Below are 27999 nucleotides of genomic sequence, written 5' to 3' on the forward strand. Positions count from 1 at the left end.
AATTGTTTTAATGCTTTATTTAAGTAATAAACAACTTCAATAAATATAAATAATATAAGGAATATTATCAACATTTTATTCTTCGAAACATGTAACAATGGGTTTATGTATTCAAAACAAAATATTAGACCTTTCTAACGTAAACGTAAACGTAAATCGGAAACGAATTACTGAATCCGTAAATGTTATTTGCAAATAATGGTCTAAGGGAGATACTATTGCATTACTATTGGATGAAATTGTCTCCCATAGACCACAAATTAGCCTAAAATTTTAAGGATTCAGTATTCCGTTTCGTAATTACGTTTACGTTAGAAAGGTCTACTATAAACAACATAAACGCTTAATTTAAAATATTTCAATACTAGTCTATTTCAGAACATTGCTTCCAAAGAATGCATTTTGAAATTACATATTTATAACATAGACAATGCATTTATAAGAACGGTGTAATTCAAATATAGAAATGACAATCGAAATAACCATTTTAATCAGATGTAGCTAATGCAGTTTGACAAAATAAGTTCATCAAATATCTTCCCGAGTGGATTATCGTTAAGCTGGATAGGCCCATACTGATCCTTCCTTTTATGGTTAACTACAGTACATATATGTAACACCAACTAAATTAATTGCCTATGGTTGTCCACATAACCCGTAGACTTATTTACCATTGTCTCCCTCACAATTCGTAGCATTATTAAAAGTTGTATCTTTTTAGGCTTGATACACCCTTACTGATCCTTGTATTATTGATCTGCATACAGCACATTTTCTTAGCGCGTGCGCACATTCCACGCACGAAACCATGTGCCCGCAGGGTAAAAATACAACACATGCGTCCTTGTCCAAACAAATCTTGCAAACCATTTGATTTTTCAGCAGGCGATTCTCCTCTAACAATTGTTTGTGCTCTAGAAGGAAAAAGAAAAGAAATTAATATAAAAGAAATATATGCTTTTTTGTACGGACGCTGCCTCCTCATTATTGCCTCTTTCTAAATGATACCTATACTACCAAGACATTCATTAGTCTCATTTTAGGACGATCAAGACTGACAAAACTATGTTATACAGTATAGCGCACGTAACAGAAGCAATGTATATACTTTTGGTCTAAACGTGTCTTGCGATATTTGGTTCTGTTAAGCGATATGGTCCTTTTATATAAATGATTCATTACATAGAAAAGGTAATTCTTTGAAATATCCCTTCTTATATTAACAAATACTGTACCTTCTTTTATGTCTGAAGGTTTGCTGGCAACATCCGCATTATCTAAAGAGGACTCCGGCGCTGCTGACGGTTTATCTCTATCTGTTTGATTGTTGTGAATAGGTATATTGTTACCATTGTTGCTATACCTGTTATCCAGAATGGATTCAAGGATATACTGGGCTCGCAATTCAGCTGAACCTGAAAGATATATAAATGACTGATGGTAAATGTGGCAAATGCAAAACAAATCTATTAAATATCTTTAAAGTAGTTGGTCATTATGTGTCATAACATAGATGATCTTTTAACAATCATATAAACATTCACTGGAAACACATATAAATTGACTGGACTGTAATGCTATTTTCTGTAAAACAAATGAAATTTATATATATATATATATATATATATATATATATATATATATATATATATATATATATATATATATATATATATAACGTAGATAACATTGTGACAAAAGTCAAATAATTTCGTTAAAACTGTATAATACTATAGAAACATCAGAACTTTGCAAGTTGAAAGAGAAGATATGTATTATGAAATTTATACACACTCCTTAAATAAACAGAAACGCTTACCGTATTTCTCTCTTGCCAGTTTAATGGCATTTTCTACATCTTCCTGCAAATACCCCATACCCATTACAAGTTTCGCTGCTGTACTATTTAAGTCTTGTACTAGCTGATCTTCCACAAGTTCTCCACCACCTGCCAAGTTAAATCCTTCTGTACCCTTACAATACAAATAGAATGTTTTCATTCAATAACATTGTGCTTGAAAATAATTCTAACACTTAATGTTTCAATTAAACACTGAAATAGAGATACATTTACGAATACATCGTTTGAAGATATGCTAATAATCAGTGGATGTTTGGACCTTTAAAGATATATTCTGTTTCGGAGAGTTTTAATGGCATCATGTGTCTCAATGACGTCGATTTGTGAAGTCGTTTTCCTACCGGATTAACGTCATTGTAAAGTTAAATAGTTGTTTTGAGCAATGTTTCATTATTTTGTACACCTCTTTCTTTCAATTAATAATAACCTAGTAAGTGAAACTCAAAGCGGAAATCACTAAAGCCCACTCTGTGTTGAATATGGAAGAAACTTTAAACGTTATTGTCATATGCATCAAGATTTTTATCTTCGTAACCAAAAGTCTTTGAAAATCTTTTGTCATAAAATTACATAATTTATCGTTACTCTCAAATTATATCTAGGTTCACTTACTGTATTTTGCATTTCGCCCTCAGCTGTCATATAGTCAATATTTGCCGAGCGACACATGCTAACAAAATTTTCTCCTTTGCATTGTTTAACGTATGCACAGTTTGGAAACCATCTGGCATGCTCAATCCATGCATTATCTCCGTTTTCCCAATTCTTCATTCCACCGCCACAGAAAAAACACCGTACACAATCTTGAACACCTAGATGAGATAAAATGATTATTATTAGAGAAAACATTGTTTTAAATGCCACCTCTTTTTGTAAATGTTAGTAACAGTTGTGATACGTCAGGATAACTAAGCATATTTACCTATTTACACGATTTTGAGCGAATAACAAATAAAGAAACACATTTTATGAAAAATAGCAATTTGTTCACAGAACAAAATGTTAAATATATGAGATGGAAATTCGTATTTGAATGAAACCAATACCTGTATAATAGAATCCGGCCTCGGCAAGTTGTTCTGGGTCCATTACCTCCGGACACCAGTTAGTAAATGAGGACATCCTGATACTCTTTATTGCATAATCGGGATGTTTCGGTTTTTCTGTGATTATTCCTGGATAGTATTCAATCTGACCATTTGGCTGTGTAAATGTTAGACATTCTGATAAACCCTGCCTGCGATCTGTCCGCACGCCACTAACGCATAGACTGTCTTCACCGTTTAAACTTCCGTGCGCTCCACTTTTTTTAATTGATGTTTGACTAGGGATCGCTCTAGTAACTGAGTTCGATGAAGAGATTTCAATCCCAGCCTGTTCCGAATATTGGTCACAATGTATTGGAACATTTGACTTGTCTTCGCCAGTCAAATACCGACAATGTGGAGAAAGACGCTGATGCAGATCAAAAACTGTTTCATCTGTAGTCCATGTGCCGATTGTCAGCCCGCAACAGAAACAAGTAGCGTCTTCCCGTGTGCCCGTGTAGTAAAATCCAGCTTTAGCTAATCGTAGAGGAGATACTGAAGAAGACTGCGGAAAATCTTTAAACGACATATATCTTGTCCACTCGTTATGCATAGCACAATCAAAATTCATTTTAAAAATATCCAAAATTTGAAGGGAGTATATAATAACAATTTTGCAATAACTGACAGTACAACAGGTATCTCCCTTGCTTTATATATACTCCATATACTCTATTTATAGCTTATTCGATCACTGCATTGGGATTGTTCGGGAATGTTCGTGTTATTAGTCATAGATAAGCTACACTGATAATTATCGTGTTTACTTTGTGTCATATGACTACCTAGGTAGGGTTATAATCTGATCGCTGTGGTAAATAAAGTGAATTAAACTCTATATATTATCTCAAAATAATGACAATGAAAGGTCCATATTAATTTTGCATTACTAAAAGGCATCAAGCGTTATTTTGCAATTTATTGCGATACTAACACATCAAAAGAAGCAGATACTTATTTATGTTGACCGACATTACGTTGTATTTGATGATTGTTTAACTTTGTTTTCGTTCTAATAGGTTAATGATTTCAGGTATTTGACTACACATCCGCATAAGGTTTCAATCGTTTGTATATTAGAATCTCTCAGTGAATAATTGAGTCGCTTTTTAACAATTCATATGTTAAATGGACAGAATCAATAATGTATTAATAGGGAAGGTAATATGTATATGTTTTATCTGTACTGTTTGCATCCTAGGTAAATATTAGCCTTCTCTAAAATGCAAATAAATCTACATTATTGAAATGAAATAAAGTGGAATATAAGAACTACGGACACACGATTCCAGATTAAAACTGGATTATTCAATAAGCATTATAAATAGCTACATTGTCAAAAGCAGCATCCGAACATCTTTATAAAATAACGCAGCAGGATCTATCACCATTATAACACCATTCATTATAATCATAATCATTAACAGCAGTAGCGGTATCTCGAAAAATATTTATACACGTTCAAGATGGATTAGCACATTGTAAAACATAAATATGCTCATGTAAACATAATCAAATCCAAACCGAAAGCACCCTTAAACAATACAACTCGATGACGTTGCAAATGTAATTCCCACCTTTCCTGCCTACACACAATCAAACAGGAAAGCGTACTGACCAACAGTTTTACGGCAAGTGTATCTTAAAACAATACGGTGATGTCTCTAATGATGAAAATGTAATTAATGTATTTGTTTTAAGGTGAGACTTTACTTTGATATTATAACTATATATTAATTTTAAGATCACTATAAATACATACATTTGCATCAGGAAAATCTTCATTATCTTTTTAACAATTTTGAACTCGAAACCTCACAATAGGTACATTTTTTAAAATTTTCAAATCGTTTTAATTTCAGATTTGAATTTCTCAACCATGTTAAAACTTAACTTGCCATATCGAACAACATTTCTTAATTGTAGTAGACTAATCAAAATATCAATTGTGTTTACATCATACATCAATCACTCTAGGCATATCAGTGCAAGTCATGTTATTATTCCACTGCATCCTGCTGAGGGGGTACTTTACCTCCAATCTTAATACTATTTCTTCTGATCAATAAAATTCTTGAAAAATAAAACGCAACAATACATAAAACGTAACACCATTCATTTTCATCAAAAACAACAGTATGAGTTATCGTCATTATCATGTACATGCCATTCTTACTTCTCTGACACATTATAATAAAAGATCTTCATTGCTTACAACATAATCATGAAAAGATCCTGTCAGTACTGTCAACATTTTCAGCATCATAACAAACAACAGCAGAACAAACAACAGCTAAAACATCTTCATAAAGAAGCAGCATAAGTACATGTCACCATTTTCCCTACCTTTTTTAATTTAACAAAATAACAACATCATCATCAGTGCTATCAACATCATCAGCACCATTTTCGTCATCAGCATTTAAAAACATTTACAGAGACAATATCATGATACTTTTACTTAACAGCATCATCAGTAAATGCAGTAATAACTAGCTATCATCATCATTAACAGCAACAGCAGCACCTCCAACAACATCCCCATCCCACCCTTTGCCTTCTTTATGACCTTTGATGTATCTGATATAAAAAAAAGGATTTTGACTCCAAAATCACACTTGAATTTCACGTCCAAATTCTCACCGAAACTCCACTACATGGTTTGTAGTATTTCTACCAGAGTTGCGGTTGGTTATGTATTACTATTAACAGTGTTCGTAATTAACAATTTGAACGCGTTTTAAATGTGTTTTCAAGTTTTTCCCTGTTCAATTTCAGTTGTAATCAAACTTAAAACGGAAACCATAAAAAATCAACCGAAGGTTCAAGCGGTGGTGTTTGAAGATTAACAGAAAAGACGTCAACTGAAAAGTTGTCTACGTGACAAAGAATCATCAAAAATAAAGAAAATAATTTAACTGTAATATGCAATATAATATGCAATATAAACTGACAATAACTACATTGTTTTCTGTATTCACCGATTTTTCTACTCAAATAAAATTACATATCAGATATATTAGTTTTGTCAATAAACCTAATTTTAATTTCGTTAATGCTTTAAAATGATGGCTAGAAGTGAAGATGAAGAAGCACAAATGATCATGGCAAGGTCAATTTGTCAATAGTTGAAACTTATGTCATCACTCACGGGACGACATATCTTCTTTCTTCAGCTGCGCAAGATGCAGATATTTCAAACAGATGGATATCGACAGTAAAACTACTTTACAGATGAATACCAGACCACAGTTACATTCAATTGACATGCAGCTTACTTTCTTTATTTTTTGTTGGTTATTTCAGTTGTATATATCGAACAGTAAAACCTTACTTGTAATTTAAGGAAACATTATTTACCTGTTTAAAGTTCGCTAGCAACTTCCAAGAAACCGTAAGTGATGCACAAAAATGACTTTAGACGTAATGTCTTGAGTAATCACCATGGAAAACATGCTTTGCCGCAGATTTGAAGTCATTACCACGTGACTGAAGTCTGGTGTTTTTTTTCTATTTGGTGCAGCGTACATAAACCTGCTGACGTAGTTTAGTGAACTTGTCTTAATCGTTTCAAACATTCTTTAGAATCTTTTTGCAAAATAACAAACTTGTAATATATACGTACATTATTTTTAACAACGTTTAAATAACCCGATTGTTTCAATTCTGTCAAAATGTAATTGAATAACCATGTACAATGAAATACCTAAAACAATACTCTCACAGCTGTTGCTTTGATTCACAAAATAAATAAACGCTTTCTCAGTCGTAATTTGGCAAGGAAATGTGAATTCATCGATATTTCTTCCCAAATGCACGACATTGATAATCATACTCTAGTACATGTACAAATATACTGAAGAATCTTTAAAACCTAAGACTCTGCCAAAAACACTGGAACTAACAATATAGTGTCTGACTATAATGGCCAATGGGTTTGCTTAATTATTTTATACTTGAACTATCAAAACCTCTTTAGAGTATAGACTCGGATAAGAGCACACAACGTTATGTCTAGTTCTAAATATGGAGTGTAACCGAAAGTAAACAGAAATGTCTAGGGCACATATATGCTGTTTTCGGGCCAATAGAAAAAACGTATCTCATTTATTAAATGGATGAGATTTTTCTCATGATAGTGAATGTATCAGCGGGCTGCTATAAATGTTTCTTTTAAGTAACTTCATATGGAATCACGGAAGTGACGTTAATGAGAACAATACAATCGACGTACACCCGCCAAAATTGGGGTATTCTTTTAACTTAAAAATGAAAACGCGCTACTTATAGAAAGTTATAGATTTCCACGAGAAAACTCTTATTTGGAAATTCAAAAATTTAATAAAGAGAGGTTATAAATCAATGATGTATATGCATTTTTTTTATTTGAAAAACTGTATCTATTTAAGTAAGTATTGAATCTTTGTTAAATATAATGATTAAAATATGAAAGTGAAAATTTACAGGAAAAAAATAAGATAAAAGAGACCTGTGTTTTTGTATTGATAAAACCGGTATAAGTACCAAATGTAAAAGTCTATTACTTATGAATAAAAATATTATTGTTGACAACACTATCCATACAATGGAAAGGGTCGCAAGTTTAGCTCTATATATATATAAAACAGCTGATCTGTTACATGTATGCGTGGATTTATCTACTATTTATTTAAAGGGTTAAATGCCCGTCACTTAAACATTATCTCAGTTATTTACAGACAGGCAGTTGATAAGCCTTGTCTTCGTTCTTGGGAAGATCCATTTCTAGACTCACATATTCCGGAAGAAATTACACGAGATACATTATCTGAAATTTAGGCAGGGCAATGCCTATAATGTATCAGAGGGTTCCGTTTTTTTTTCCACATCTCCCTAAATGTAGTCAGTGACATGATTTATGTCCCTGATGTAGAGTGCATTCTTTTAAGATTAATATGCCGATTATTATATCTTTTACTTTTCGGATAAACAACCGTAAATCAACCTTTTTATCTTGTAAAATAGTTCATTCAGTGTGTGCGTAAATTAATCTTACCTCGTATCGGAAAAAAGTTAACTGAAAGGGCGCAGTTACCTGTATATAGAAGAGAAAAATAACTTTAGCATCGCCGTTCTATAGATTATGGAAATTTGATCTGCAAACAGTAGTAACAACAATAGAAAGTTAGTACTGTGTGTTATGACCATAGTACTGTCATATATACCGTCAATTTTAACAACTAGAATATTTAACCTCATATAGTTATTACTAACATCATCAGTATTTAATTGAAATCCGAGTGAAAATGCACATATTAACCATAGGGATATTATTTTGATTAAACATACTACATTCCTCCTTCGGTAATCAACACCAAACTTATTGCAACAGTACGTACGTCTGGAACACAATAATCCGTACACAGTGTCTTTTAGTTTTATACTTTGATTATTTTTTAAGGTATTGGACCCCTAATAGTAATGTTTTAAAAATGGCATTTGCTTGGTATATTCTTAAAGTTGACCATGTTTTGCACCCTGTTGCAAATTTTAAACAACTTTTACCGTGCCGTTTTTTGTAAATTTTGTATAATTTATGGAATTTCCTCAAGCTCAAATAGAGACAAATTTCAATGTGACGGCCACTATCTAAAATGTTTGCAGAGAATTCATTACAGCATTAATTTTGATGAAAGAAACATCAAACTGTTGTTAAACAATTATAAAACACAAAATAAAACTGTAAATATCATTTTTTATAGGGTGCCTCAAGTAAACAGATTTAATGAGACAGAATTCTAACTCCAACATTGAAAAATTAAAGTCGAATCCTGTGGGTTTGTTTTGAATTTTGCTCACTTCATTAAAAAATAACCTTGGGGCATAAGTAAAACCTACCTGCCTTTCTTCCACAATATGTAATCTAAAGAATGAAGGCAAAATAGAGAACTTTTACCGTATGTAACTCAGTATTTTTAAAGATGTCTAACTCTACCCCTCCTGATTCAGAGGTAAATATACTTTGAACAGCAAGAAATCGCTTATAAAATGAAAATCTTCCACTTTTGTACAAAACATCCATAATAAGTCTTAAAGAAGTAAAAACTTACTAGAAATAACAGTCACAGTCTTGACCTAGTTATCACCGAAGTTGTCAATGGCATTGACATACTTTCATGTGAACCGGGTCCTTTCTTGTCCGACCATTGTGCTGTCAAAATCGTAACTAAGGTGAGAAAGGAAAATATTGTCAACAAATCTGTTGTTTTTCGGAACTTTAAAGACATGGATGAATCTGAGTTTGCTAAGGATCTCGCAGATATGTCCATTTGTAGCGAATCCGTCGATCAGTACGTAGAGCAATTTGAAGATGAAATTAATATACTTCTTGATAAACATGCTCCGAAAAAAGAAAAAATACAAATTTATAGAGCTCCAAAACCCTGGTTCACTGAGGATATTCATTCCATGAAACGACTGGTCCGTAGATCTGAGAAATTGTGGAGAAAATACCGCCAACCCAAAGACTATGAAACTTTCAAAGCAGACCTAAACAACTATCACTATGCTCTAAAACGAGAAAAGGAGTTAACTATCAGCCAGAAAGTACTCGAGTCCAAGGGAGACTCAAAGAAACTCTACCGCTTTGTAAAAGACTTAACTGGAAGCAAGTCTGAGAACCCCATGCCAACTGTGGAGGACGGTAGTAACTTAGCTGATAAGTTTGCTGATTATTTTATGGATAAAATAGAGAAAATACGAGAGTCTTTGAAAGATTTTGAAAACTTCAGTCCGGTTGTGAAAAATGTGCCAACTTTTGAAAACTTTGAAGAACTCACAAGTGAGGAAGTTAGAAAACTTATCAATCAATTACAAACAAAATCATCAGAACTTGACATTCTCCCTACGAATGTTTTAAAGTCATTCCATAATGAGCTGTTGCCTTCAATCACTAGGCTTGTGAATCTTTCCTTGACACAAGGAGTGTTTCCGATAAAATGGAAACAGGCGACTGTCAGACCACTTTTGAAAAAGTCTGGCCTTGAACTGAAATTTGCCAATTATCGCCCTGTCAGCAACTTGTCATTCTTATCAAAATTAATTGAAAAAGCAGCTCTTTATAGACTAAATCATCATATCAATAAGCATAACCTCCTCCCAAAGAACCAGTCTGCTTATAGACAGTTTCACTCGTGTGAGTCTGCTTTGCTCCGACTTGTGAACGATTTGCTCGATGGGATGGAACATCAGGAGGTAACAGCTTTAATAGCTATAGAACTTAGTGCGGCATTTGATACCGTTGATCATGACATCCTAGTCGACGTACTGAAAAATCAATATGGTGTTTGTGGTTCAGCACTGGAATGGGTGGATTCGTACCTACGACCTCGTAGCTGTAGTGTGAGGATTGATAAAACATCATCATCTCAGCGTGATCTAACATGTAGTGTTCCGCAAGGAAGTTGTTTGGGCCCCTGGCTCTACTTGACCTATGCCGGGACGCTCTTTGACATTGTACCCCCATCTATTTCCGTGTAGGATTTGCAGATAACCATACTGCGAACGTTCGTTTTCAGCTAACAATCATCGCAGAAAAGACTGCAATTCAAGACCTTCAAAATTGTGCAACTGTTACTAATGATTGGATGAACAGTAACAAACTAAAAATGAACACATCTAAAACAGAATTTATAATGTTTGGTAGTCGCCAACAGTTGAATAAGTGTTCCACCACAGACATTGAAATATGCAGTGATAAAATCAAAGTGCAGAGTTGTATTAGATACTTAGGCGCTTTTCTAGATGACACACTTAATTTCAAGGAGCATATAAAAAGGAAATGTAAAACTGCAATGTTGAATTATTTCAAGATAAAAAGTATCCGGAAATACCTAACCAAAGAAGCCACTGAAATATTGGTTTTGTCATTAGTAATTTCTCACTTGGATTACTGTAATGTTATTCGTTATGGTGTTGCTAATTGTGAAGTAGGTAAATTACAACGTATTCAGAATATGTGCGCCAAACTTGTTCTCACCGTAAGATGCGTGATAGTTCAAAACAGGCATTATATGACTTGCACTGGCTACCTGTGAAGGCAAGAATCAATTTTAAGATCCTTACTTATATGTACAACTGCTTTGTTGGTAATTCTCCTCAATATCTAATAGAACTTTTGTCTAGTAAAATTTTAAAACGTACACTACGTTCGTCACAATCATCAGTAGGATGCTGCGTTGTCCCTTATAACAAGAAAAAAACATTCAGTGACAGAAGCTTCAGTACGGTTGGACCAAAACTTTGGAACGAACTGCCATTAAATCTCAGACAAAGTGAATCAGTTAAAATCTTCAAAAAGCAGTTGAAAACTCACTTCTTCAAAGACTACTATTCATTGTTCTAAAATTCATACTACAGCAATTACATTGAAGCAAATCAAGACTTTGTGTTAATACTGATGAATTGTTTTTACTGTTTTTAATGCATGAGTGTACAACGCCATTGAAGATGCTTTGTGTGTTGAAATAGGCGTTTAAGAAAATTCAAGTTTCAAGTTTCAATAAAGGAAAACATGGGAAAAAAATTGGGTCCCAGTGGGGCTTGAACCTACTCACCCCTGAAAATTGCTGTCAAAGTAGGTTTATGGTAGGAATTGAATACTCTTCAAAAAGGAGGTACTCTATTACGGGTCTAATACCTTAAGTTAAGTGTTTCTGTTTTTAATGTTTGATATGCATAATTACAGTCAAACCTTTTACAAATGTTACAATAAAGTAAAAAACTGGCCTTTGAACCAAGGTGACTTGCATTTTAAAGTATCCTTGCACTATTTTCGCATATGGGCCATGATCAGTCAAAAATTAGGTCACTAAATAGAACAATAAAAATCCTGTTCACACTTCAAAGACAATGTTTTTTCTCCAACATTCATGAAACCTCATCAGAATATCTGTTTGTCTAATGTCTACAACGAGGACACAAATATCGTTATATCATCTCCTGTTCTATCAGTACTACATACACTGCTTAGTTTTGCGCGGAGTTTCCTTTTGCTGCATCTTGCAGCAACTTTCGTACTTGTCTTCTTTTAAGACATCAATATAAGTTGATATCGTGCTGTACGACGTATTACCGCCCGAGTGTATGAATAGTGTTAAAAGACGGTTTTATCTATGATTTATTTGGATTCTTATATGCCCTTAATCTAAAACAGTAGATAAAATATAGTAGCGCTCTTTCTTAGTCGCAACAAAAACATTGATGTCACCGCACGTTAACGTGAGGTCATTGTAGCGTAAGAGAAAAGCATATTCGTCCGTCTGACTATTAGCAATATCTTTCCGCTCGTTTTGACATATGATACTCAAACTTGATATGCACTTTGCTCATGGACAGTGGATAACAGTTAGTACAAATATCTTTAGCACTTCTTGACCTACGACTCCAAAATTTGGCTGCAACAATGCATTTCTTAATTCTTCGAAATGAAAATGTCATTGAAAAGTTACAAAAATGCGTATGTGCTAAGGTGAACGTTAAACGTTTTATACCTTTAATATGACATTTGAATACAATACACATTTTGCCATATAACTGTTTCAGATACCATACTGCCCTATAGAACATATATAAAATACGCTATAGAGCATGAATTAAATACCCTATACAGCATAAATTAAATACCATATAGAGCATAAATCAAATACCCTATAGAACATAAAATAAATACCCTATAGAGCATAAATTAAGGATCCTATAGAGCAAAAATTAAATAGCATATAGAGCAAAACTTAAATACCCTATAGAGCATAAATTAAATAGTCATAAACAGTAATCAACATGTTTTTTTAGACATTTTGGCACACTGTCAAGTGCTATGTCAGAATCGTTATGTTCAATTACTGGTTTTGCATGTTCCATCCTCGGTTTCTTGGAGCGCGACAACAGTTGTCTGAGACTCCTCAGTTGGTGTTTTCTCCGTTACATGTTCTTCTTCTGGTTTTCTATCTGGTTTGTAATCGTTTTTGTCGTCATTGTTTTCAACTTTATCAGTTTGATTTGTGATATTCCCACATATTATATTGTATGTACAATCTACAAAATAAGAATATGAAATACTCTCCAGAACCGTCCAAAAATAGCAAAGCGATTAATTTAAAACTTAGATCCATGATAATTTAAACAGACCTACACATTTGAATTTACACAAAATAAGATTTGCAAAAAACATCTTGAGGGTAAAGTGGTATAGAGTAGAAACAATGTATTTGTCTGACATTACAGAATTGCTCATCTAAGTATAAAGGCATCTCACGTGGTCTTTGAATGACTAAGTGTACTTCTCATTAGGTGAACCACGTGATATTTAACGTATGCTGGAATATATAACGAAAACATTATTTCATGCAAGAATGAAAGAGTTAATAAATGTTATCATTTAAAGTACTATCCAAAAGCAAAAGTTCAAAATTTGAATGCCTTACTTGTATTATGGTTCGTTACACCGCTCGGATTACTTTCAGGGTTACAATCTGTGGGTGGTGGTGGTGATGGAATAACATCTACAGGTCTATCCGGATTGCTAGCTTCTTTACCGTTAATGGAAGAATTTGAATCTCTGTCTTTCTCGTCAATAACAGTAACATGACCATTATTCATCATCGGGCTAGTCTCATCCTCGTCATTTTCATTAACATCTGTTCCACTTTCAGCTGATGAAACACTATTTTTTCGTGAGGTCTCTTTCTTTTGTTTAACTAGTCCGATTCGTTGATGATGTTGCCACAAAATTACAAAACTAAGCACGACGACAATAAAGAGAGTTGCGCATATTGCTACAAGCCCAACACCAACGTTATACCACCCTGAAAAATAAAGTGTTTTTCTGTTTGTTTGTTTGTTTGTTTGATTTTTTGTGTTGGTTTAACGTCATACATGCACTTTTACATCATCATCGGAAACCTTTGTAGAACCACTGAATTTCCGTAGTGGTTCGACGTCAGCGAACTTTACATCTCGAAAGTGTTTTATCAGTTTTACTTTACTTGACTAACATTATGAAAGAAACGTCTTTGTTATCATATTATGCAACTTCTGATTTTGCTCAGTACGTCTAGCGAAGATAATCAAAATCTTGACAATGTACACTTTTCATGACTGACAATGCGAAAACAATATTTATTCAGATTCCCTATTAATATACTCTCAACAACGTTTCTAATTTCACATCAGTTTTTTATCTCTGCCAAACTTTAACAGATTTGAATGGACACAATGGTAAATGATTATTTTAATATAATAACAAGTAACGATAGTAATACTAAAATTTAAAGTCTTATAATTAGTCAATCCCAAATGATAGCAGTACACTTTGAACGCAACGAACTGATGACAATCAAATCATTATAATACTGATTTTCAACTCAGTTTAGTTGAAAACAATTTCAATATCAATGTGTAAATTCCCTATCAGGTGTGTTACGTCCTAATATTAGACATTGTCGGCTTAAGCTGATGTGGACAATGAACTGTGAATGCGCTGTATATCCTGGGGGTCTTCTCAAAACATACTTGTATTTTCGTTCACTGTCACAGTAGCTGACTTGGTTTATGACATAACGTCATTCAAGTATCGTATAAACAAACCGTATAAAACTAAGTCTGGGTTATGTTCTATGCTTGTGTAGGAAGTAATTAAATATGGGACAATTTGATTGAATATTAGGATAGGAATGTTCTCATAAGACATTAGACGAGTTACTTTAACCAAGCATGAGTAAAGTGTTTTATCAAGAGCTCTACATAACATACATGTACATAGAATAAGATTTCTTTCGCACGATAAGAAGAAAGATAGTACATCTACAAAAGTTACATAAATTATGTTTCCCATTTCAATTGGTACAACTAACGTCACAACACGTCTAGCGTCATGTCTGTTTACGCTTGTCTGTTTCTCTTGCTGAGATTAAAATCTTTTTGTAAAATACACATCTCAATGTAATTAAGCATAAAATAAAAATAAAATTTGTTTGTATTTCATGAATTTATTTTATGCTAACTAATGAAATACTGTGTTTTATCAGTGAAATATAATCCATATCACTCACTGTAAATGCTGATCTGCTTGTACATTGTGTATGAATTTTAAGTTACTTGCTTAAAACATGATGAAAATTTGTTCTTTATACAATTATCGACTTTTTCTAAGGTTGATATCAGGATTTGTCACCCCGAAAAAAATTATATTGACCGAGCCGAAAGCGAGGTGAATATAACTTTTTGAGGGTTGATAAATCCTGATATCAATCTATGAAAAAGTCAATAATTGTTTTATTACATGAATAGATGTATAGTCAGTCTTGTTATTACAATTGTATCTTTAATAAAGAAATGAGGAATAAATTTAGATCAAATCAGGTTGATATTGGTTTTCCAAGCACCTACTTCGATCTATTTTTATTATCGTACTATTTATAACCCAAGATAAGTTAATTGATATGATATATACTCATTGCTTTTCGAACAGTTTTCAGCAAATCAGAGAAACAATAGAATACAGTGATGTAATAATATAGTTTATTTTTCGATTGAAATTATTTTACTTAATGAGAATTTCATAACGTTATGCAGCAAAATGTAAAATAAAATGGAACTTTATGTTGTGTGCGTCTTTTTAACGTCAAAACACGTATGACGTCATGTCTGTTTACGCGCGTCTGTTTCCCGTGCTGAGATTAAAATTTATCGCAAAATGCACATGCATCTCAACGTAATTAAGCGAAAAATAAAAAGAAAATTCGGCAAAATGGAATATATATAACTCCAAGTGAGAACATTTTCGGATTTCAATATTTGAAATTCTCAGTGACATATATTCCATATTCACTAAAAACAAACAAATATCCTCTATGTATAAAGCATTGTTGTGCGTATCCTCGGAATTTTTGTGGACTTAGGGTCCCTTGAATTTATTTTTTGAATGAAAATTTTCCGAACTGCTTTAAAAGTAGCATGGTTTAAATACAATTTCATAGGAATTACCATATATAAAGTCTATGAAGAGATTTCTGTAATTCATCTTCAAACCTTCTACCCAGATTTCAACGAAACTTTAAGGAATTTACTGAATTAATATATGCACATCGTTGCTACATACTGCTCGAAATATTTTTCCGGAGTTATGTTCATTATTGATTTTACTGCAGTGGAAAAAAAAATTGTTTGGACTACTTCTCCTAGTAAACTGTTTTAGTGATTTGTATTTGTCTTAGGAATAGTTGAATGTCTAATCATTCATAAGTTATAGATTCTACGTTGAATGATTATAACGAATTAATTGTATTTCATTAGGCCTAAAAATCTCTATTTCCGGTATCATGCTCAAAAAAATTAGGGTAGTTAGGTCGGATATTTTTTTTTTTTCTTTTTATTAAGGGAGACTTTTCGGAAATTATTTTTGTGTCAAAAATGAATACAAATAAGAGGGTTATTCATTTAGAGCATCAAGAAGTTGATTTATAACATCACTAACCATGTTAACTTTAAAGCATAAAAAAGTGCAGTTTGGCAACTTTTTTGTCAAAAAGTTGAAAAACAAAATTCTCCAAGGCCATAAAAACATTTAGGGTCGGGCCAAAAATTTCGGGTAGGTCGGGATACGGGAAACAAACATTTTTTTTTCTTTACGCCTTATTAGAGATAGAAATTAATATGTAGACAGGTCCTTTTTCATCATTTTGGGAACGCCATCAACACAAGTGGAATTAGGAGAATGCTCTTAGAAATTGTTTTATTTGGAAAAATTTGCAAACAAACAAAATCTAAGTAAAGATATTTTTGTTTAATGGATTGCATTTCAGAAATTGTTCAACAGTATAACTGTTGTTTAAATGACCAACATATACATACAAATTAGCAAAATTATTTTAAAACGGCAAAATGCCTAAAAGGTAACACTCGTTTGGGAATTTTACATTCAGAAGTGGAAAAAATACTTTCTTTGCTTTGGGATTACCTCTTTTTACTGGAGGCAGATTTATAGGGGAATAAACCCTGATTGTAATTTTTCACCGACCATCTTTCTGGTATTATTATAATTAATGTCTCGGTCACAAAACCGTACGATGTCCGTAAGATTTTAAAAACTCGTACGAGTCCGCCAATTTTAGAATCCTTACGGTCTCTGTACAATCGTATCGTCTGGTCACAGTACCTACGGGCCCAGTACGATCTTTAGAGGATGCAATCGTAGGATATCCGTACGTACATCGAAGACAAGTCGTGCGAAGCTCACAAGGAGCCCGGCCGTACCTCGTACGGTGCTCATGGGTTCGCACGGCGCTCGCACGGCATTCTTACGGTGTCCGCACATTCCTGTTTTTATATCACCTTGAATCACCAAGGAATTCGTACGGAGCCCTTACAGCAATCCTAACGCCCTGCAAGCCCCTTGCGGACATAGCACGTTCTCCGCACGGTATCCTTAATATCGTATAGATATCGTACGTTAACCCTGCGAGGCCCCTGCGATAGTCGTGCAAGCATCGGCAAGCCTCGCAGTTTTCCAAACCCACATTGTGCGATGCCAATAGGAGCTTTTCCGAGGCCCGTGCGATTCACGGATGTGAAAAAACTTAACATAAAACTCGAGAGTGTGCAATTAAAACCTAAAACGAAACATCATATTTAACAATCATTCCTGATTAAGCCATTTACATAGTGACTGGTATTCAAATTCTCAGCAATTATAGGCTAAGGCAAATATTGCGTTAAAAATTTGTTCCTATTAAAGCCATTTTAATACAAAGCTGTGGTGTTGTTCACCGAGTTCCGTGTACTTAAACGATAAAACCAAAATCACATTCAATATTCTTCCTGGTGTGGTGGCTGTTCGTAACTGTAAACGAACACCTGAATATACCATTAAACGGCTTATTATACTGTCGATTGGCTGATATTATTTGAAATAATGAATTCCTATTATCAGTTTAATAAAATGCATTTGATTCTTACCTTTTTTATTTTGTAGCTCCAGCTCAGTTTTGGTATCTGAAAAAAAAAGTTTAACTGATGAATTATATGTTATAACAATTTCTAAATACAATGTACTTTTACTTCTTATTTTAATATATATATTTAATAGATGCACGTTTGCATAAGTTAACGTTACGGTAACAGAAGCAGAAACTAATGAATGAAAAAACCTATATCATGCTGGACACGATTGATTCTGCCTTTGCGACCAGTGTAGATAATGATCAGCCTGCACATCCGTGCAGACTGACCATGATCTGCACTGTTCGCCATTCAGTCAGTATCTTTTTTGGAACACACCCCTTTTAACAGTTAGTTGTACTGTCCAAATGGACAAGTTCATTATAGAAATATAGCAGGGTAATTTTTTAGGGTTAACATTGTAAAAAGTGAATGTTATTAAGGTAGTGGACCCGGAATGACCATCGGCAGATTACATTCTCTCCTTATGCACGTTCTGCTTTCTCGGTATGCAATTCTGGCTTTCTCCGTTTGCACGTTCGGCATTCTCCGTATGCGATTTCGGCATTCTCCATATGCACGTTCGGCATTCTCCGTATGCGATTTCGGCATTCTCCGTGATAAAATACGATCCAGTATTCTGAGTTTTTACTGTACTTGATCATAGCTTTAGACTCAAGTCAGCTAGGACAACGTAATTGTCCCAATTATAATCTATTCGCAGTATTAAAATGCTTACCGATATATCCATCTTTGAGACAGAATATATTCTCATCTTCCGTCCATGTATCATTTCCTTTACACACCATGGTATGAGCACCTTTTAAAGTGTAACCCTCCTTACATGAAAACGTTACTCTAGTCCCAATGTGAAATCGGCCATCTTTGTTGGGCTTTGGTTTGATATAGCCGTTCGCTAATTTTGTCGGTAAAGAGCAACTGTTTGCTAACAAACGAAAACAGTCAAAATAAGTAGTTGAAATATTTATGCAGCTTATTTTTCATTACAGTATAACATATTAATCTAATATCAATATGATATTGTACTGTAAATACAAAAGAGTCTATGTTCCAACACAAAGTTTGAATAAAAATGCATATATGTAACTCCATAGTTGTATAACAAGCATTTAATTTCCATTTTGATAACATTTCATTTTGGAAATAAGTGGAAAAATATTAGAAAACAAAGTAAGAAATTATCAAAAGGGAGATAATTCCGAAGAAAATATAGAAACGTTTCTTTTAACTGGGTCCATATCACACGTTAGTTTATATTAAGATATTTACCGACTATGACTTTTAGATAGTGGTCTAGGCGTTGTGCATGTCAAATCGTCTTACTATTGAGTACATTTGTGCCAAGTTATACTAAAATCCCTTTATGGATTGTCAAGTTACAGACCGTACAGGAAAACAGCCCTGTTGACCTTTGACCACACAGTGTGATCTTGACCCTAGCTTTTGCGTCAAACAAATTGTGTCATTCAGGGAAATATTTGCGCTAGATGATATTTAAATCCTGTTTTGCGTGATAAAGTTATAGACCGGACATGATAAAACCATATCGACTTTTGATCTTCAAGTGTGATAATGACCTTTGAGCTAGGAATCTTGGTTTGCACATGGCACTGAGTATGGGGAATATCTTACCACGTATAATTGTGATCCCTTAATTGATGATAAAGTTCTGAGACAGACAAGAAACAGGTCCTGTTTAAAATCTGGAAAGTAGATGTTAAGCCATGTTAGTATTTGAATGCCAAGTGTGACATTGACCTTGTCGTCGTTTAATTGGAAACATTTGTGCTATAAAATCGGTCGAAAGCTTTGCATGCTATATCGTCTTATTATCCCTTAACGGATTGATGAGGTACAGACCGGACTGTGGGAAAAAGCCCTGCTGACCATTGATTTCAAAGTGACACTTTTAAGTTTGAGTTAGGGGTCCGGGATTCGTTCTCTTATCATGAGGAACATTTGTGCCAACTAATATTAAGATACTTTATGAATGACTGAGTGATGAACCGGACGAGAAATGACGAACGACCGAACGGAATTATTGACGAACACATGGTTTTAAACACAAATATCATCTAAGATAAAAGAGAATGAAACATCAAAGTGCATTGAACGTTCGTTCCAGTCTGAAATTCATCTAGAATATAATTATATTTATCTGTGCATCGCGTTAAGCTCTCACATTCAAACATAATGAAAACGGTTTACCTGTTTCTTCATGAATCTTCTTTAACGCAAATTCGTCTGAAATAAGTTTGATCAGATATTGTTAATATTTGTTTTCATCTCTGAAAAGTTCTAAAAGACATATCACAACCTAGTGACTTACTTCTTCCAACAAATAAACTTCATGAAATCATTCTGATAATACATTTGTTACACAGCTAAAACAAAGCGTTGTAATTACTGGAGGACGGATTCTTTTGAAATCTATTGATTCTGTCAGGTCCGAGATCAGCAATGTCCCTTTTCTGTTGGGACTGTTAAACTAGTACATTTCTTCTTTCGGTTGTTTTTTACAACAGTGTAACCACTTCTTTGCCAAATTTCTATATTCACTGTGAATTTAATGACTAAATATGAACAATGCAGACTGTCATTATCAGATTTTACAAATGCATATGTAGATACATACACACAATTTCAAAACAATAATACATTTTGTAATAACTATTGGGCAAATATACATCAGACTATAAAAACATATGGACCAGAATTGAAACACATTTTTTAATGTCACTAATAAGAGCATGAACGATCAGACTTTTATGGAATACACATATAACTGATTACCGTGTTGCAAATTAAAATAGACAGTTATAGCCAAATTATTTGAGCATGAAATATTTTGATTTTGCTCTAGAATAGTAATAACTTTTTACAGATCTACCGAGAGCTAAGTAATATTGTATTCGGCAATATAATAGATTCCTTTCTCAATAAATTTTCAAGTATCATAAATCATTGGAAAAGTCTTTAACTTCTTTTGATTATCAAAAGCATCTATCAAAGGTCTGTTATTCTATTTCACTTCATTGTGGTGATTAAAAATAACAAATATCCGAGCTTTTACTTTCCCTAAATTCTGAATTATTTAGTACAGCTAATTTCAACTTCTGCTGTCACAGGAGTGACTCATACCCCCACCATACGGTCTTGTCACGGAAGAATGGCAACCATAAGTAATCTCAAAAATACTTAGAATAATATAAAAATGTCAAAAAAGCTTAATACTTAAAAAGAAGTTTACTCGTCTTTGGAGTACTTCATCCTGGGCTTCCACATATAAGTAATACTAGCATAATTATGTGCCCTGGATGAGGGATGAGGTAAATATAAAAAAATCTCTAATAGTAGAGATACACTGAATACAAAAAAGTGTCTTACCGACCCATGTTACTACAGAAAAATGTATTTACTTTTTACATAGGACTGATAATAAAAATGTTAGAAAAATACCAAAAATATTGAAAATGTAAAAATAGGATTTCTAAAAATAGACTGATTCCTGGAATTTAAGGGGAAGAAACTCAGAACAAAAGTAAAAAAAAGGTTACTTCCCTTTGGCTCTAAGCCAATCAGAATGAAATATAGTGAAATACAATCAAAATTAACCTTAAATTCTAAGTAAAAGAGGACATAATTCAAGAAAAATTGATGTCAGAGTTATGCACCTTGTGTTACATGATGTGGGTGATGAGGTGGAACATTTATTTTAAGTTTAAGTAGTAACTGAGATACAGTGAATATACATCAAAATTAACCTTATATTCTAAGTAAAAAGGGGCATAATTCATGAAAAATTGGTGTCAGAGTTATGCACCTTGTGTCACATGATGTGGGTGATGAGGTGGAACATCTATTTTAAGTTTGAATCAAATCCATCTTGTAATAACTGAGATATAGTGAAATACATCAAAATCAACCTTAAATTTAAAGTAAAAAGGGACATAATTCATAAAAAAATTGATGTCAGAGTTAATCACTTCATGTCACATGATGTGGGTGATGAGGTGAAACAACTATTTTAAGTTTGAATCAAATCCATTCAGTAATAACTGAGATATAGTAAAAATACAACAAAATTATCCTTAAATTCTAAGTAAAAGGGGACATAATTCATGAAAACTTGGTGTCAGAGTTATGCACCTTGTGTCACATGATGTGAGTGATAAGGTGGAACATCTATTTTAAGTTTGAATCAAATACATTTGGTAATAACTGAGATAATAGATTTCGGGACGGGACGGGACGGGACCCGACGCGACGCGACAAAACCGACTCCTATATACCCCCTCCAAACATGTTTGGTGGGGGTATAATGAAAATAAATCCGTCATCCAGCGATAACAGAGTGCTTAGTTTATTGGTCAGCGGGCACATCGTCCGCTTGAGTTAATACTACACTATTCCTCTGCATTCATGGGTTGACGGATAGCTCAGTGGTTTGCACACCGGCCTTCCAATCCTGAGGTCGGGCGTTCGATCCCCGGCAGCTTCTCGGGAATTTTCAGAAACGCTTTTCAGTGTTTCCCACCCAAATAGAGGTGTACTGGTCAGGAACCCATGCAGTCCTTGCGTGTATCAGTGCTATACACTGGGCACGTTAGAGAACCAGACTGTCTATTCGAAACGAGCTAGGCCAAGTATTTGATTTCTGATCTCTCTGTCGTGTGGGCTTTGTCTCACTCTGTCCCTCTGGTCAGATCGCTCTGTGTCTGTACTAGTAGAGAATGAATTATGCGCCCTGTGCGGCTGCATTTGAACTATGTAAAGCGCATTTGAACGTGAAATTGATCATGAAAAGGGCGCTATATTAAGTCTGGTATAATAATAATTCAATTAAAGCGCGTAGTGAAGTGTGGTAATTTCAGTTGTTTTATGTGCTGCAATTTGAGAACTATTTTCTTTCTATGACGGTTATCAAAAAATCGATTAAGCCGAAATTCGTATATATATTATTGTGGTTTCGCTGGACAATTCGTCCAAAAACGACAAGTAAAAAATTTAAGACCCTACCTGAGTTAAGGAAATATATCCATTAATTCTTCTTAGTATTCTTTATTCAGTCATGCTTTTAGCTTAAAGTTTTAGAAACAAAACTTGAATATCTTAAAATGTAGAACAAAAAAATGTATACATGTATTCTCAACTAAATGCATTAAATAATATGTACATTCCTGTATAGTATACATGTATTCAATAAAACGTTTAGAAAGTAAAAATGTCTAAACTAAGTTGACTTCTTCATATATTTGTTTTTATTATTAACAGAATATGAACTTTTTAGTGTTAATTCATGCTTTTTAAGTAACATTTTAACTGTCTATTGCAAAATATTTTACAAAATTTAACCGCTCAAAATTAAGATACTTACACATGTAAGAGTCAGCTAGGCAAACAGGGGTTCCAGTCTCCGCCCATCTGTTATTTCCAATACACTTCATCGTTCTTACACCAATTAAAGTAAAATTCTGTTTGCAGGTAAATGTTATCGTTGTATTTATGGTGTATAGACCATCCGTGTTTGGAAATGGGTTAATGAACCCGTTAGGTAGTATTGTTGGAACAGTACATGTTTTAACTATAATAAGAAAAGTGTTAACAGAGATAACATGCGTGCACATACATGAAGAGAAACATTAAATAATAATAATAACAATCATGTGAGGAAGCCATCCAGCTGGTTTATGAAAGGTCAGTTGTTCTACCCAGGTGCCCGCTCGTGATGAAATAATGCAAGGTGGGGTACCTGGGGTCTTCCTCCACCATTAAAGCTGGGAAGTCGCCATATGACCTATCATGTGTCGGTGCGACGTTAAATCCAAAAAAAAAAGATCAATTATCATTATATTTTGACACTTATTGCATGTTTCTTAAACCAGAATATCTACAGCTTTACTCGTTTTTGTAAATATTTCAAGCATAGAAGCACAATATAATAAATAAATAGCGGACATAGAAAGTCAAGCTTGAAAGCAGACTGATCCTGATTGTTATATCTTATTTTTTTCTGTTGCCTCTTGATGATTGAGCGTCATCACGATTGAGACAACTGCGTCTGTCGCAAGTCATTAACCAAGCAAGTGGCTGAGACATATACAACTAGATGTATTTGTCTTCAACCTGAATATGGTATATTCGAAAAGTTATAGACGATTTCTATGGGAATAGTGCCACTGCGGTGCAAATTCCTTTTTACCCATTGTAAAAGAAATATAGGCGAATCTCTGTAGGAATTGTACCACTGTGGTGCAAATACCTTTTTACCTTCTGTAGGACACAATTATTGTGCACCTAGAATTCATTTTAAGAACAACCTTTGCTTTAATTCGAACCAAAGAACCACTGGATTCAGCATTCTAAACTGTAACAGAGTTACACCAGACAACAACTCTTGAACTGACCCTTGTGTCCCAGGAACTCCCAGAATTAGCACCAATTCACCCATACTTCCGAAACTTATCCAGAAGCCTACCGAAATACAACTAAGGAACTCCAAAGAATTAATATTGACATTCCAAGAATACCTACATAAATGTTGATACTAGCTAGTGAAGTTCTGTCCCACCTATATATTTCACCGGTCAGTATTTTATTACTGCATGTACTGTTATTTTGTTCCGAAGGGACATATTATGTTATACCCCCGTTGTCTGTTCGTGCGTCCGACTGTCCGTTCATAAGCGATTTCGTGTTCGCTCTGTAACCCTTGAACCCCTTGAAGGATTTCAAAAAAGCTTGTAACAAATGTTCACAACACCGAGAAGACGTGCAGAGCGCATGTTTTGGATGTCTCGCTTCAAGGTCAAGGTCACACTTAGGGGCCAAAGGTCATATCAGTGTGTTTCGTGTCCGCTCTGTAACTTGAACAGTTTGAATGATTTCAAAGAAACTTGGCACAAATGTTCACCCATCGAGACGACATGCAGATCGCATGTTTTGGATTATTCGCTTCAGGGTCAGGGTCACATATTCAGGGGTCAAAAGTCATATATGATTTTGGTGTCTGTATTTTGCTCTGCATTGCCGTGTATTTGGCAGATCCCTTTTTTGTTCACTTACAATGTGGACTTTGTTTTAATTTCTTCCCCTTGTTGTTGTCCTTTAGGCTTCAACAGTCAAGTTCTTTAAATATTGCTTCCATCTTCTGATGTAACCCTTCGGGCGTATATTGCTTGCCTTGGCGGAGCTCTTGTTTTGTATTGGAGCAACAGAAAACACATTTAAATGTCTGCTAGGAATTAAAGATATTGGCTAAATGTGCATTACTCTGTGACATAGCCGCTGTTATATAAGCACAGTAGGACTGCCTACGGATAATTTAGGAAACTGAAAAACTAAACACACCAAAAATGTAACATTAAGGGACATTGAAAAGAGCAAACGATGCATCTAGAACGTGCCCAAATGTGTCATAATATGCTAAAACCCAGACACCCATGAACCCACAGTGGCATAGGCTGTCTCCAACACGCTTCCGCTACAACTGAAAAAGGCCAGCTGCCCCAAATGTTTCTCGTAAAGTTTTAGGCCAGCTTCACCACTGCATGTATTCAATATATAACCCTCCCTATATTACCCGGTCTGTTATGTACATGTGGAAAAACAGAATAGCATTAGATGTATAGAAAACAAAACAAATAGGCTATGATCAATGCATCAGTTATCATGGGCATCCGGGTGGAAAGACCTTAAGTACAGTTATGTGACAAAAATGTATATGCCTATTTCACTAACAATACACATTTTAGATTTTTGAAAAATATATGACCTTTAGACAAAAAAATGTTCAAATTTCAAGAAAAAGAATATGAAATAAGATTATTTTGTGACAATTTGGTAGGAATAAAACTTATTTATGAGTATTTGAAGCCATTATATATATTATCCGTTACTGAAGTCAAGAAATGGCATTGGAATTTGGGCAAAATCCTTAGCATAATGTCCGATGTCCTTCTGTGCTGACAATATACATGTATAATATTGTCGATTGCTTAAAAGATATTTATGTGTGACATTTCAACATTCTTATGTATATAAACAGAAGGAAAAAGGCATTGTATAGAAATTATAAACAGTCGTTATTATGTGTTACCTTTTCGCTTTTGTACCTCCAATTTAGCCATATAGGCTCAAATCAAAAATAAAAAAGATAAAAAATAAATGGTAACCTTTTCTTTGTAGTTCAATTTCAGTGCTTGATGACGTAGGTAGCATGAGTATGATGCTGCTAATGACGAGGACATTCATGGTAGAAGACGTTGCACCTTAAATAGATACATGTATTTCCATAAATAGATAAATGTACATATATTTACTTAAATAGATACATATATTTGATGATACAGAAGATCCATCCAGCAGTTCATGAGAAGAAGTGGTTGATATGTGTTTCTATTCTTAGCTCTAGCGGCCCCTAAAAAGGGGTCAAGTGTCCCCATTTGAACAGATTCCGGAAAGGACCTTATAATGATGCTACATACCAATTGTGATGAAAATCTATTAAGTGTTTCAGGAGAAGAGGCCATTTTAAGGTTGGATATTCTTCTTCTTTTTTTTTGTATGTTTAAATCTGACCTAAAAGATGGCATGCTAAAACATTTAAAAAAAAACTTTAAAAATGTAATTGTATGAATGCTACTGACTAAGTCTGGTGTAGATCTGACCAGTAGTTTCAGAGAAGAAGATTTTAATTAAACATATTGATGCACGCAGATGGATGGCAAAAGCCCGGACAATATATCATAGTATCTGGCTATATGTTAAACGCATTTTCAATATTTTCGTTAACCTGGATTAACTGCCCCTTAACTGCTACATAGAAGCTGTTAGTCCACACCGGGAACCATGCTATATCTACGTCTATTTCAATAATTTTCCGAACATTTTCATTTGCCGTTGTTTACGTCACCACGTATGTCTTGTAAGCTGAGGAAGCGTATGTTTTCAAAATAAAATACACCCCGACCCCCTGTGAGAATACACCGTGTATATATCCGGTAATAAGCTTGTGCGACAGTTTGCTGTTATTTGTATGATATGTAATATAATTAAAGCACCGGTGAGACATGCCGTACTTGATAGTTAATATGACAGAAATCAATTATGACAGAAATCAATACTTGACCCACTATTTCTGTCGTTAGGCCAAATAGAGCATTTTTATTTTTGGAAACTAACGTAAGGAAAAAGGCTATTTATATAGCCACGTTCTACGGCACTTATCTACGTAGCTGATATTTTCTCTTAATATTTACTTATTCTCAGACATGTCTACAAATTTCGTGATATCAAGATGATTATTTTAACAGTTGGTGTCACATATTCACATTAATAAGTGAGTAAGGTGAACGTTTTCTTGATAGTCACTCAGCCCAAAATAAAATAGTTAAAAAAAGCCTCACATATCCACATGTCCGACAGCATATTTCAGTCAAACACATATCGATTTATTTACCGGTTGTCAAAAATTTTCTTTCAAAGTTTCATTTTATGAAACCAAGACAGTACTGACTGTAAACACCAACTACAGCAACCAAGGTACTCACTTATGTTAACATATATCATCTTTAAAAATGATCGGAATTTTTTAGCAAACAAAAATATTTACTTACCCAATACTGAGACTAACAAAATGTCTTTCTTAACTGTAAAAACAATATTAATCCAATTTTAAAGTTATACCCGATTTCCGACAGATAACATTTTGTGATTTTTAACAAGTTTTGGTTATTATAAGCGCCACCTTCACTATAGCGATACCTTAACAAAGCGGGCTTTATTTATATCAACTGTATCATAAGGGGTTATAAATAGTCCAACTGTGGGATATTTTTTTCAGATAAACTTAAGCCTGACGCAAGAGCAGTGGTATCCTGTACACAAGTCAAATTAAATGTGAAATGTGATTTTTTTTATTTCATAACGGTTCAGGAAATCAGTCATACCTATATGCCATACCTGAGCACGTAAATAGATTGTTAGATGAGTTCGAACAGTAATGTTTATTTAATGCCATGGTATTGTCCGTAAGTACTGACTTGGCACTCA

The 27999-nt window shown here is 34.0% G+C and overlaps 2 protein-coding genes across 4 annotated transcripts; both read right to left on the reverse strand.

The window, feature by feature from the left end:
* On the reverse strand, window positions 1-3579 carry LOC123551253 (baculoviral IAP repeat-containing protein 3-like). The gene is made up of 5 exons (XM_045340036.2): window positions 2908-3579; window positions 2474-2673; window positions 1820-1973; window positions 1236-1415; window positions 1-914 (listed from the first exon to the last, which is right to left on the reverse strand). Exons 1-5 carry the CDS (start codon window positions 3518-3520, stop codon window positions 718-720), a joined length of 1344 nt encoding a protein of 447 aa, XP_045195971.1. The 5' UTR covers window positions 3521-3579; the 3' UTR covers window positions 1-717.
* On the reverse strand, window positions 3335-27992 carry LOC123551252 (uncharacterized). Of its 3 annotated transcripts, none has more exons than XM_053540753.1 (8): window positions 27564-27992; window positions 26121-26216; window positions 23324-23530; window positions 20155-20190; window positions 18665-18871; window positions 17944-17979; window positions 13413-13793; window positions 3335-13023 (listed from the first exon to the last, which is right to left on the reverse strand). In XM_053540753.1, exons 2-8 carry the CDS (start codon window positions 26197-26199, stop codon window positions 12824-12826), a joined length of 1146 nt encoding a protein of 381 aa, XP_053396728.1. In that variant the 5' UTR covers window positions 26200-26216; window positions 27564-27992; the 3' UTR covers window positions 3335-12823. The 3 variants fall into 3 exon arrangements, with proteins under 3 accessions (XP_053396728.1, XP_053396729.1, XP_053396730.1); XM_053540754.1 differs by lacking the exon at window positions 27564-27992 and adding an exon at window positions 25012-25140 and having other exon boundaries at window positions 26121-26193; XM_053540755.1 differs by lacking the exon at window positions 26121-26216 and having other exon boundaries at window positions 27564-27988.
* Between the last annotated feature and the right edge of the window lie 7 nt (window positions 27993-27999).

This window comes from Mercenaria mercenaria, chromosome 4 (genome assembly GCF_021730395.1).
Source record: "Mercenaria mercenaria strain notata chromosome 4, MADL_Memer_1, whole genome shotgun sequence".
NCBI classification, from domain to species: Eukaryota; Metazoa; Mollusca; class Bivalvia; order Venerida; family Veneridae; genus Mercenaria; species Mercenaria mercenaria.

Coding starts and splice junctions, on each gene's coding strand:
- LOC123551253 (XM_045340036.2), bottom strand. CDS start 3,520: ATGAATTTTGATTGTGCTATGCATAACGAGTGGACAAGATATATGTCG. Junction 2,674..2,907: donor GGCCGGATTCTATTATACAG/GTATTGGTTTCA, acceptor TATCTCATCTAG/GTGTTCAAGATTGTGTACGG. Junction 1,974..2,473: donor AGGGCGAAATGCAAAATACA/GTAAGTGAACCT, acceptor TTGTATTGTAAG/GGTACAGAAGGATTTAACTT.
- LOC123551252 (XM_053540753.1), bottom strand. CDS start 26,199: ATGAATGTCCTCGTCATTAGCAGCATCATACTCATGCTACCTACGTCA. Junction 13,794..17,943: donor GGAGCTACAAAATAAAAAAG/GTAAGAATCAAA, acceptor TTTATTTTTCAG/GGTGGTATAACGTTGGTGTT. Junction 13,024..13,412: donor TGTAACGAACCATAATACAA/GTAAGGCATTCA, acceptor CTTATTTTGTAG/ATTGTACATACAATATAATA.